Source organism: Clarias gariepinus, chromosome 2, assembly GCF_024256425.1.
Source record: "Clarias gariepinus isolate MV-2021 ecotype Netherlands chromosome 2, CGAR_prim_01v2, whole genome shotgun sequence".
NCBI classification, from domain to species: domain Eukaryota; kingdom Metazoa; phylum Chordata; class Actinopteri; order Siluriformes; family Clariidae; genus Clarias; species Clarias gariepinus.
Window position 1 is genome coordinate 26,516,263 of NC_071101.1, and position 13,775 is coordinate 26,530,037.

The 13,775-nt window shown below is 35.6% G+C and overlaps 1 protein-coding gene across 1 annotated transcript; it reads left to right on the plus strand.

The window, feature by feature from the left end:
- Positions 1-5,910: 5,910 nt before the first annotated feature.
- On the plus strand, positions 5,911-12,687 carry slc41a2a (solute carrier family 41 member 2a). Its single transcript, XM_053483154.1, is given in 12 exon segments — positions 5,911-5,990; positions 6,500-7,116; positions 7,200-7,307; positions 7,494-7,565; positions 7,677-7,821; positions 8,517-8,663; positions 8,801-8,948; positions 9,211-9,290; positions 10,833-10,964; positions 11,363-11,511; positions 11,822-11,952; positions 11,954-12,687. Coding segments are annotated over 11 exon segments (1,527 nt in total). The 5' UTR covers positions 5,911-5,990; positions 6,500-6,753; the 3' UTR covers positions 12,006-12,687.
- Positions 12,688-13,775: the final 1,088 nt, after the last annotated feature.

A 13,775-nucleotide genomic window follows, 5' to 3' on the forward strand; every position in this document is an offset into this window, starting at 1 on the left:
GTTAGCATGCTTTATTTGTTCCACAACCTGCTTTGATGTGTGTATTGGGTCATGGTCCTGTTGGAACACTTAATTTGTCTAAGCTTCAACCAACTAGCTGATGATTTGAGGTTACTCTGAAGAATACTGAGGTAGTCGTTTTTACTCATGGTAGCAAAACAGCCCCAAAGCATGCTATCACAATAACTGCCTAACTGAATCAGTGTGACAAATATACAAAAATAAAAAAATAAATAAATAAATGAGGGCAAATACTTTCTCATAGCAGGAGTCATCTTTTGTGTGTGTGTGGATGTTTTGTAGTCGCGTTGATACACTTTCAAGTTAAATAGTGTAATCTATTTAGAGGTACAGAGATGTCCATCTTCTCTTGAGTCATGGTAGCAAAACAGCCACAAAGCATGCTATCACATAAATGCTTAACATTTGATACAGTGTTTAATGCCTTACATTTACTCCTTGTAACACACCTCTTGTCAAAAATTTCCTTAAGAAGATTTTTGTTATTTTTAATCTAGATGGTCAGCTGCAAATCTAAGGCAAGCGTGAAGGTGGTGATTTTGGAACAGGGTTTTTTTGGTTGTTCCTGTCCATCCAAGCCTATTTCCACTTAGCTGAGGACGACAGAGGACGGGTCTTTCTCCAGACCTTAAAAAAGTGGCGCTACCTTTTAATAAATTGTACTTACATACAATTGATTAAATTGATATTCGAATTTGACATTGTTTAGAAATGGCTCAAAGAGACATTCCTGACTTGTGTAAATCTACCATCGTCTTTCTCTGGTCTAAACTGAGTTCTTTGGAGTTTGCTATTGTACTGTGTTAATCAACCAAACAATCAATCAATCTATCTATCTATCTATCTATCTATCTATCTATCTATCTATCTATCTATCTAAAGCACAATTCACAGCAATGACAGCATCAAGCATACATGAGAATAATGCTATAAGCTTGGCTCACCTTTCATTTGGACGTTTCTTCCATTCTTCTTGGCAGAATCCTTTAATGCAAAAAGGTTAGATGGGCACAGCCAATTTCAGGTCTCCTCAGAAAAGCTCTGTACAGTTCATGTCCAGACTCTGGCTAGGCCACTTTCACAGATTTTTTTAAAAGCCATTTCATTGTCTTCTTGGTGGTATGCTTTGGGTCATTGTTGTGTTGAAATGGAAACTGTCGCCCAGCCTTCTTGTTTTATGCATAAAATAAAGACTAACTTGCACTTTAACATATAGACAATAACACCGCTGCAACTGACATCATTTTATTACATACTACAGGTTTCACTCATACTGCTCCTGTTATACTCACATTTTCTTACCCTTTTAGCTATACCTCTTTAGTATAATTACTTTTTGTACATTCTCAAATTCAAATTCAAATTCAAATTTTATTTGTCACATACACAAACATACACAGTACGAAATGTAGTGAAATGTATTATACGACTGCCATTGACTCTAAAAGAGAGTTAAATTTTACAAATAAGAAATAAATATGAATAAAAGAAATACGATAGAAATTAAATTACAAAATTAAATTAAACTAGGAAAAATAGAACTAAAAATAAAAATAGAAATGTGCTATGAAAAAATAGAACTAAAAATAAAAATAGAAATAGGATGTACAAAATAGAAATATACTGTGCAAATTGAAATATACTTTACGGTGTGTGCAAATATGCATGGAACAAAGTGTCTTAGTGCAGAGGTTCTATCTACATTCTGTGTATATTTGCTTTTAAAATAATATTTTATTGTAACTTTGAAATCTGTAAATTTGTAGATTTGTTAATTTCATCACAAATTTTAAAATGTAAAATTTTTCTTAGTGCAATTTTTCTTTTATTGTAGTTAAAGCTACGTATTCTATCCTATCTTTCCTTTTTAGGTCATTAAAAGTCATGTAAGCATTTCACTGTGTATGGTTGTGTACATGACAAATAAAATTTGAATTTGGTTTGATCCTGAGCCCTGTAGAGAAGGTTTTCACACAGGATAGCTCTTTTCTTACATTTTCTATACTGTCTAGTCTCCTGTCTCAGTTGTGGAAAATGATGCTGGCACCACATTTGATTGTAGGGATGGTTTTAATAGGATTTTCATAGTCTGAAACTCCCAGCAGGGTGTCATATGCCTTTTAGTGAGAAATGGCTTCTGTCTGGCGACGGTACCATATAGGCCTGATTAGTGGAGCGCTGCGGTTATGGTCGTTCTTCTGTAAGGTATCCACAAGGGAAGTTAGTATCTGATTTATAGTGGTTCTTGGTTATCTGTCTGACGAAGGTCCTTCAGCCCTCATTTCTTAGATTGTCTGTTGGTTGTTCCAAATGTATTTCATTTAAAAATGATGGAGGCTGTGATGCTTTCGGTCACTTTTAATGCTGCGGAATTCTTCTTGTATCCTTCCTCAGATCTGCGTCATGACACAATTCTGTCTCGCAGATCTACAGATAATTCTCTCAACCTCGTGTTTTTGTTTCCACTCTCGCTTAACTGTCATAACAAAGGGTCATAAGGCTGATTTAATGCTGGGATATTTGTCTTTTTCTTTCTTTCTTCCTTTTTTTTAAATGACAAAATACTCTAAACACATATTTTTTAAGAAAAAAAAAATTAATAAAGAAATTTTAAGAATAATGTAGTGTGAAACAAACATGTTTTGAAAATCTCGCCCACCAGAGGGCGTCGTTTAAAACAGTTTATACAGAAATGTTCAGAATTGGGGTCAGAGGTCACTTACAAAGTGCTTTTAGGTGCAGGACAGCATCCAGGTGAGTTTAATTTTAATGTTTTTCATGTGTAAATAACCAGGCCAGTGTTTCTCTTCTATTTTTTTGTGTTTAAAATGAGTTTAAAATAAAATAATGGTTACTATTAAAAATTATGAAGGGAGAGCTTTAGTTTTTCTTAGCAATACTACATATAGCTGCTAGCAGTACTGTTAGCAAACAATGTCAGTTGGTCATGCTTGTCACATTCTTTTTGGGACCTGCTCTACAAAACAAACAGGAGCACTGCCAATGGCTTCCAGATTAATTATCATACACTAGCAAAGATGCTGCACGGAATCAGTCCATCAGAGGTCGCTGGAGATAGAATATAGCCATACCAGCTAGTCAGGGACATCAAAAACCAACAAGGTTTCTGTGATGAGCAGGAACGTTTGTAGCTTGAAAAGTACATAATCACTGCTGACATTTACTTTGGCCTCTCTCCTGTTGAGAATACACATATGCCATCCACAGTGATGGTCCCATCTGAAAAAATTGGGCACAGAAGGTAATGGCAGGAGCAGGCTGGTTCTCTGAGTTTTTGACAAGATAGCCATCACTCTCAGTCAGAACTCATGAGGCTCCCAACATTGGACATGCCAGTGCCCTTAATACACATATTTTGGGCCTGTTTTATGACAATTTGGAGAAGGTGATGGCAAAATATTAATTTGAGCCCCAGTCCCCTTGGAATATGGATGACATGGACATTGCCACTGTGCCAAAAAAACAAACAAAAAAAACAAAACAGGAGAGGCTAGAAGCAGGTGCTGTCGCTTAAATCTGGTGAGGAAGGGACCCTGGTCATCCTCTCCTGTGCTATATTTGCAACAGGCAACACTATTCCTCCCTTGTTTTCCCTTGTGTCAACTTTTATTACCATTTTCTAATGGGCACCCTGACAGGAAGTGCAAAAGGGGCAAATCCTAGTGAAGGGATGAAGGGGGAGCATTTTGTGGAGTTCATAACATGGAGACCATGCTTCCTGCTCCTCGAAAACCATAGCTGTCTTTTTGCAGTTGATGGACTGAACTTTGCCAAAGAGAATGGTGTTGTGGTGCTGTCACTCGCCCTCATTTTTCTCACCACCTGCAGCCCCTGGATTTGTCTCTCTATGGCTATCTGCTTATCTTTGCCAGGATGTGGAATAATCCAGAAAAAACAATAATGATGTATGACATTGCAAACATAGCAGCTATCGTTTCCCCCTTGCTTTCAACTTAGCTAACATTCAATCAGGCTTAAAGTCAAGTGGTATATATCCTTTTTAACAGTGAGGTCTTTCACATCTCAGCATTTGCTTGTGCCTCTGTCAATGACTGTTCAAATACTGACCCCAGCCTAAATGCAAATCTGAACCAACCTGCAGATGAAAGCACAGGACACTTAAAAGCTTCATCCTTACTGTCACTCATCTTAAGAATAGAAAAGACTGCCACTAAGCAGATAAGGAAGAAGTCCCTGTTTTTTAAAGCTGAAAAACAAAAGTCATCAACAGAAGAAAGGAACAGGAGATCGATTCATCCTCTGATGATGATAAATGTTTTTGTTTGGTGTGTACAAAGCCCTTTACTAATAGCCTCCCCAAGGAGACATGGCTGCAGTGCATCATGCGCAAGCAGTGGGTCTACAAAGACTGCACACTTAGACTGCCAGTATTTATAAATAAGTGTGGTTCTGAGGATGATAGCAAGTGAAGAACATTTTTTTAAATACATTTTAATCCAATTATTGTCAGAAATTATTCTGTTCTTCTTCACATGGTTAAATAAGGCAAGGCTAAAAATGCAGGTCAAATGTACACATATATACATCTTTATTCATTATATATTATTATTACTAATACTGTTGCAATACATGTACTCTTTGTATGCACATTTGTTTTATTTAATTTTTCTTCAGCTTTTTCAGCATATACTGCTTTTCTTATGGAAATATTGGAGCTATATAAATTCTATAAAAAAATAGAAATGTCTAGAATTAAAATTTTTAGATGTTTATTTGGTCTTTATGTTGTAATTACGTATGGGTTAGGGTGGCATATCTGAATGAAGTTAAACTTAATAATTTTCTTATTTTTCTGCATTGAAAGAACATTTAGACACCACCACCATAGTGTGTCTTAGCCAACCTCACAAAAGGGATGATTGTCACAAGTGGACAAGATGTATGTATTTGACAGCCTGCTTCTCTAGAAACGTATGAGCCCCTCCATTCCTACCTGACCGTTTAGGCTTCCATTGTACATTGAAAGTGAATCTGTTTAGATCACAAATTTTGAGGGATTCAAATTTAATAAAAAAAAATGACAACTGGCCCAGTTCTCCCAAATATATTTACAGTTTGTAATGTATGTATGTATTTATGTATGTATGTATGTCAACAACTATTTATATTTTATGTATTTTCAGGAGTTACATAATTTTCCTAGTACTTGGTATGACAACTGTTTGCATTAATGTGAACATGTTGATTCAAACTACTATGGGCTACACAAGTTTGTGTAACACCTTAAGATCCATTTTTATCTTAAATTCATCATTCTTAGAAAAGATTAGGTGTGAGGAGAATCTGACCTTTTGTACCAAGCAGTTTATATGGTCTTTTCATTTAAATAAAGACCCAGAACAGACCAGGATTGCAAGTATTGAAGGCACTGCACATTCCTTTTTTTTTTTTTTTTTTAATTCAAAATTCAAAACTAAATAAAGATATTTGGTGTTATCTCAGACGTTAGACCCTCCTGTCTTACATGTATAAAAACAATTATACCATAATGCTTACAAATCACACATTCAATTTTGTTAGATTATTTAAAATTTTTACAGCTTCCATGTGAGCTCTTTAAGCAGGGAGGTGAAGAGCTCTAAAAGTAGCGATCTAAAACTAAAACCTACCACGTGTATTAGGAAAGCCTGTGTGATTTGGAAGCCACTATACTCACGTGTAATTTTGTCATAGTGAAGGCTGATTATATAATTTTCTCTTTTGCAAACAATTTGAATAGTGCCATAATAATAAGCTGATTACACTCACAGGGACTGTGAGCATGCAGTGTAGGAGGGGGTAGAGGTAAGTGTGATCATGGAGGTGTAGATGAGAGCTGCTATTGGTTCACCTCTGGGCTGTTGTCTTATAAGTGTGCTGGACCTCAGGGACCTGACAGTGGAAAGATCTGCTTTCAACCAGCAGCAGTGTTGTGGCTGTGCTTAGAGGTAAGTGTTTGTTCATATTACTTACAGCAGGACTTGAAGATTTTTTGTGTGAGTGTCTGTGTATGTGTATGTGTGTGTATATATATATATATATATATATATATATATATATAGAGAGAGAAACGTGTATACAGTAGTGTGTGCTTGTGTGTGTGTGTATATATATATATATATACACACAAGCACACACTATACATGTTTCTATACATGTTTGTATACACACACACACACACGTTTGTGTGTATGTTGTGTTTGCATTGTATTTACCTTTATAAAAGTAGTGGATTATTTAAAGCTATCTCTCTGGGTGAAAGCTTTGTGTATAACCCCATATACCACAACATGCCTCCTTGTATTAAAAATCATTGATAAAACGCTTTCTTTTTTTAAAAGCACCCACAAGTAACAATGTGTAACAGAGTTCATGATAACAGTTGTGACCTGCATTGTCTGCAAATTCTCATATTACCCTTTGCTCTCCCCTCTTTCCCTCGCTCTGTTTTTCTCAGGATGGATGACGGCCAACAAACTACTATTCAAAAGCACTACTTTATAACTTCTTTACCGCACACATATAGAACATTTAAAAAAATCCTAGGGCATATCATCATTTAAATGACTTCCATGTAGGACAGAATTCTGTACATGGGAACATTGTGCCACATGGACACAGTATGTCTTTAGTCTAGCGGAAATTTTACTGGAATCCTGGAATACAATAACATACATGTTAAGTCCATAAATACAAATTTACCAAGGTTTTATGAAGACCATGGATTCAGTTGGTAGTTTTAATCAGCATGAGGGAAAATGGACCTCAGCTGATTTAGAAGTTAGAGATGATGAGAGGCAGATTATTTCTTCTCCATGGTATGGAGGAGTTGACAAATGCTGGGGTCTTACCCACAGTAACACTAGAAATATAGACAAGGGGTACTCTGAGGTGGACCCATTGCTTCCAAATGATACTTTGTGGCCCTCAGTCCACGATGAGGAAAACATGCCAAATGCTGCTCAGGCCATGCCAAGCGAATCAATCTGTACCATGGTGCTTCAGATCCTGGCTCCATTCCTCCTGGCAGGCTTTGGTACAGTGATGGCTGGCATGCTGCTGGACATTGTGCAAGTGAGTATGACAGGAGGATTATGGGCACATAAAGAATTTTTATTTAAATGTCAGTCTAATATATTTGTATGTTGTTGAGGCAGCACTGGGAAGTGTTTCAGAAAGTCTCAGAGATCTTTATCTTGGTGCCAGCATTACTTGGCATGAAAGGTAACCTGGAGATGACACTGGCATCAAGACTGTCTACCATGGTGAGCAAATAATGACTTACTGCCACTCTGGCACTTTCTTCACTTCTTTTCCTTCATATATTTTACATATATTGCAATGTATTGCTTTCAATTTGCTATCATAGTCGCATGAGGTTCTCTAGTAGCCGAAGTTGAGTCTTGTGAAAGTTTAATAAATGCTAAATCACTGCTGCATGTTTACAACAGGTAAATGTTGGGAAAATTAGCTCCTCAAGAGAAAAGGGGAAACTAATCATTGGAAATCTTGCCCTCAAGCAGGTAAACAACTAACAGTTGTCTATTTATGTGAGCTGTCTATAAATAACTCCTATGAATATAAAAAATGGAGATGAACCTTAGCCATGGCCTAGACAGTTCTTTTGCTTCCAGGTACAGGCCACAGTCCTGGGTTTCCTTACTGCGTTGGCAGCTTCTGTACTTGGATTGTTTCTGGATGAGAAATTAACCATGAATGATGCAGCATTGTTATGCTGCTCTAGTGTAGTGACAGCATTCCTGGCATCATTTTTGCAAGGTAAAAATATAACATTTGCATGACATTTACACACACACACACACACACATACATACATATATATATATATATATATATATATATATATATATATATAAATTGTACTTTGCTCTGTTCCCGTTGGCACATTGGGTGATGGATATTCCCCTCTCTGGAGATTTATCCATTGTTTCTATAGCAGCTACTTAAGTGGTCAGGTTGCTAGCTCAACGCCTTTATACAACAGAAACATGTGATAACAGGAATTAACTTTTTGGGGCACATTCTACATAATAAAGCAAATATACATTTATTTTAAAAACGTTTATTTTTATACATTCAAATGCCATTATAATTAAAATTTAAATATTAGGATGAATTAGTGTGTTATAAAGCTGCTTTGCGGCAATGAAAATTGCTAAAAGCGCTATACAAATAAATTGAATTATAAGAGGCTTATAGCTTTGGGAAGTGCTGTTATAGAATTAATGTATTTTCATCACATTGCCCTGTCATGAATTGTTTTCCATGTGACTGTGTTACATTGTGTTTTGTCTACATTTATCCTTTTCCCTTATGACAGAACTATCAGTCTGTTGGTGTTGCCAGTAAAGACTCTGTGCCTCAGAAGCATATACTGTGTGATGAGTAATGTGGTAGCTTACCAGACTGTTGGTGTGATGTCATCTTACCTCCATGTCATTTGCTTCGTATAGGTATCATTATGGTGGGTGTGATTATTGGTTCAAAGAAGACTGGGATTAATCCAGATAACATAGCAGCACCAATTGCGGCTAGTTTTGGTGACCTCATAACTTTGGGGTTACTTGCCATCATCAGTCAAAAGCTTTTCTCTTGCATTGGTGAGGAATGTTTGCTTATATTAATTAGTATTTCCTATAAAGTTCCAGTCAATTTTTGATTTATTAAAAAGAAAAGTAAATTGATTAATACCTATTCTGAAATTTTATAGTTTAACTCTTTCTCCTTTTTTTTCTAGAGATCTACCCGTATGTTATCTACGTAGTATGTGTCCTCTTTCTGTGCCTGACACCAATCTGGGTAATGATTTCCTTCTGTCACTCTGAGAGCCACAAACTGCTGTATAATGGTTGGGAACCCATTATCACAGCCATGGTTATCAGCAGGTCAGTGAATGATGATTTATTGTCTTTTGTTTGTAATATTGACCCTTGACCTTGTAACCTCTATTTCCCATAGAGCCCACATGAGCACCAGTATGGATTAGTTCTAACTGATTTTAACCTTTGCTCACAAAAGTGTACCTATATTTGACAGGGTTATTTTGTGCTTACTTATCGGTTGTAAAGAGCACATTAACATGTACTATACGTTTGCCAGTGTTTTTTAGCCTAATGTCATGAAATATGTCCTTGTGTATGTTTTCAGCATGGGTGGACTTATCCTGGACAAGACCCTTAGTGATTCAAATTTAGCAGGAATAGCATTTTACACACCTGTGATAAATGGTCAGTGATAAAATAATTTTTTTTTTGGTATGTTTGTATAGCTGTACACAGATGTAAATGTGATTTTGAAGCATATGTACAGTGGGGAAAATAATTATTTGATCGCATGCAGATTTTTTAGAATATATAATTATTAGTTTTAAGGATAGAAACATATCAACCAAAATCCAGAAAAAGCACATGATACAAAGGTTATAAATGCGGAAAATATGTATTTGATTCCAAAGCAAAACATGACTTAGTATTTTGTGGAGAAACCCTTGTTGGCAAGCACAGAAGTAAGACTGTAGTCAAGTAATAGCTGGTTACCAGCTTGAGCGACTCCTTTGTTGCCTTGGTGGTATGTTTTGGGGCATAGTCATAATGAAACAACCATCCACAACCCATCTTTAGGAGGTTCTCATTTCCCATTTTACAATACATGCCTCCAAAGTTGGCCCATACCTTCAAGAGAGAAACTGCCCCAAAGCATGATATTTCCGTGCTTGACTGTAGGGGTGGTGCTTTTAGGGCCATAGTCAGCAATTTTCTTCCTGCAAATGGGTTGATGCGAAAGAAATCCATTTTGATCTTATCTGACCACAGCACTTCCTCACAATCCTTTTCTGTTCATTTTCAAACTTGTACATGTGCCTTCTTGAGGAGGGGGACCTTGTAGCACTAAAGAATTTCAGTCCATGGCGGTATATTGCGTTACCAGTGGTTGGTTTGGTGACTGTGGTCCCAACTGCCTTGAGATCATTCACAAGCTCCTCCTGTGTAGTCCTGTGTAGCTGAGGGCATTTGATGGTAATTTTGTATTTCTTCCATTTGCGAATAATTGCCCAAACTTTTGTCCCCTTCTCACTATGTTTCTTGCTTATGGTTTTGTAGCACATTCCTTGTGTAGGTCTACACTCTTGTCCCGGATGTCCTGACAGCTCTTTGGTTCTACCCATGGTGGTGAGGTTTGCATGGAAGAGAGAGGTTCTGTGGCTTTTATACACAAAACATTAATTATTGAATTAATCGGTGTACCACATGTGTGCACAGCAGTCTGAGGGACCCAAAATTATTGTTGTTTGGTAAGGGATTAATTACTTACATGATTTGATTTACTGAAAACTCCATTTGTAACATTTATATGATGTGTTTTTTTCTGGATTTTTGGTTGATATTCTGTCTCCATCCTTTACAATAAATCTATAATAAAAGTATAGACCCTTATTTTCTTTTTAAGTGGCCAAACTTACAGAATCTACAAATGATCAAATAATTATTTTCTCCCCTATATATCAGCAAACCACATGGGAATTTTACACAGTTTATTTTTGTATGTCTATTTAAAGTGACCATAATTAATCAGACACACAATATATCATTGCCATTACTCAATTTCAGGTAAAATTTGCAGGGAGAAATGACAACATTAAGTCTAGTTGTTGTCGTTCAATTACTTTACCCTCCCGTAAACTGAACACTAAATTTATAGCCTAATCTTCAGTACATTCATGCATTTAATTGTATCTCACAGAGTCCTTGCACTGTTTACATACTCATAAGGTGTCGGTGGTAACCTGGCTGCTATCCAGTCCAGTCGGATAGCCACGTATCTTCATTTTCACTGCTCCCTGGGAACGTTGCCTGAGGATGCAAAGCGCTACTACTTTCCATTCCGTATGTTTTACGGCAAAGGTAAAGAAAAAAAAGTCAGTATTACAAATGTCATTATGCATTAAAATGTGCAATTAATTTGGCAGTATGACAAGAACTGTATAGCCATGGTTGAAATATGAAGGATATACAGATATAAATACATCTATGGGTATTCACTCAATCAGTTAAAACAGAATTGTTTGATACATTTATAATAGTTATGTTTTGTTAGTTTCATTGTACAAGTATTTATTGTTCTATGCTATTGAAGCTGGCACATGAGCAGTTGTGTTTAGACTTCTGTTATATTAATTTATTTGTGCCTTACCTCCTACTATTATATCATGTTTACGTATTTTATTAGTGTTTTTGGTTTACAAAATACATTTATTTGTACAGTACATTATATTATATTACATTTTAATGTATCTTGGTAGGATATAGCAACAGAACGGCGCGGGTGCTGATGCTTCTTGCCATTCCAGGCCATGTGGTCTTTCTCTTCATAATTTATCTAATACAAGGTGCCAGCACCAGTCCAACACCAACCTTCCTCTCCCTTTACTTGGTTGCAGCTCTAACACAGGTGAGAAAAGAACTTAAAGTTTTGTTAAATCATATTTGTTTCTAATAACAATACTTATAGTTCAGTTGTTTTAAAAATGGATCTACTGTAGAAGAATACTTATGGTTTTGCTTTTTTAATAGTGTACATGAAAGTGTATATTTTATTTTCTGTTGTTATATCCAGATAAAAACATAACAAAAGCATTCATCTTGTTAGGAAATTATTTCTAAGAACTGAAGTGCAGTAGTGTGTAATGATCTTTTTTTATCGGAGGACTGGACTGCAGGAGTGTGTAATGATTTCTTTATCTTTATTTATGTTTTATCAGGTGTTTCTACTGTTGTGCATAGCTGACTGGATGGTTCATTGCTTGTGGAAGTGTGGCCGAGACCCAGATAGCTTTTCTATCCCCTATTTGACAGCGTTGGGAGATCTACTGGGTACTGGCCTGTTAGCTCTTTGTGTTCTTGTTGTGGGTGATCAATGACAAGGACACATTACTGGGTGACTAAAACAAATTTAACAGCAAATTTCTGGTCTATGTCTTAAAAATACTATTACTTTTTTTACAATTTCGTTTTTTTATTTTTTTCTAATTCTTAGTCTTTGTTAGACTTTTCTCTTGTTCACTGGGGCTTCTGAAGCATAAAGACACCTCAGCCCCTTTGTAGGTTGACAGTAATTACTTATGTAAATGAGGGATATAAAGTTGGAGACATTTCAAATGATTCACTTATTATATATTTTTATTCTTTTTTAACAGTCTGTGTATTTAAAATGTATTTACTTTCAACTACTTTCTAGAAGTCAAAAATCAGCAGAATGTGGCAAACTGAATCATTCATGCTTTTTATTTACAATGGGGTCTTATGCATATGTAAACCACCAAAACCAGTTGCTGGCTGTTTTTAACTGCCAGCACATACATTATTGGAAAAGCTTATCTTTCTCTGAGTTTTCCAAAACATATCTTTTTATAATGATCTTTATAATGATCTTTAAATCTTTATAATGATCTTTATAATGATCTTTAAAAAAAGTCATCTTTTCATAACTAAATACAAATACAAACAATGATTAAATTATATACTGCTTACTCTTCTATTCATAATGTACTGTTACTTTTTATTCATACTCTTCTCCATTTTGTGTGTGTGTGTGTGTGTGTGAGCATGTGTGCGGGAGTGTGTTAGAGCTGTGAATTGCTTTCAAAATTAATAAAAATTAATAAATCAACACAGTTTTCTTCAATTATTCACAACCAATTGCAGTTAATTACAAAAATACTTTCTGTTTAAGCAAATGCTATGTAAATATATTTTGACAAATATTGACAGATAACACTTGGTGTCCATTTAGTTAATAATGATATAAGGAATCACAATACATGCAGTAATATTTAAATAATATATTTTTTAGTTTGTTTAATGGCATATTTGGCATGTTTTTAATGGCGTACTTGAACTATAACTTGTGATTTTTAAAAATGTATTATTATTATAAAACGTCAAAAGTCACATTCAATTCAAATTCCAAAAAAGGTTGAACAGCAAACGTCAACACTGAAGAGCATTACCATAATCCTCAGAAAGAACTTATGTTGTTAATCAATCTGCATAATTTTTTTTTTCTAACATGATGGACAATCAAAAATAATCACCATATGTACACTAACTGATACAAAAAAGATCATGCATACTCCTGGAACATGCCCTGTCATAAGGGAAGAAAAAAATGCATTGATGTGATAATCTGGTCATTCAGGTCATCAGCTGACTTAATTTTATTGACGCATAACATTGATGAGTCTAGGCCTAATCAACTGACCACTGCCTCCAGAGACTTGTACATTGGCCACTATCCATGATGTTAATCGCTTCATGTGCTTTCCTTCTCTGACTGATGTGCACCTTACTCTGCCACTGGGTCAATCTGTACTCATCAGACCAATTTTTTCCTGTGCTCCAAAGACCCTAGGAAATATTTTCCTCACTAACAAGTGGATTTAACCACACAGCTGTTTAGTTCCATTCCTGTGTGTTTTGTCACATTGTGTGTGTGAAAATGCTTTTACTGTTACTAGTAAACAAATATGCAATTTCCACATTACATTTTTTTACTATGCAACTGCACTAACCTCCGCTCATGATTATTAGAGATTTATTTATTTTTTTTAAAGAAGTTGATGGTTCACCACTATTGCTTCAGGTTTGGACACGTTTTTAACCCATTTCATTCATTTAATTGTTTCATAGAGCCTTGCTTTATAGCAGTTATTAATC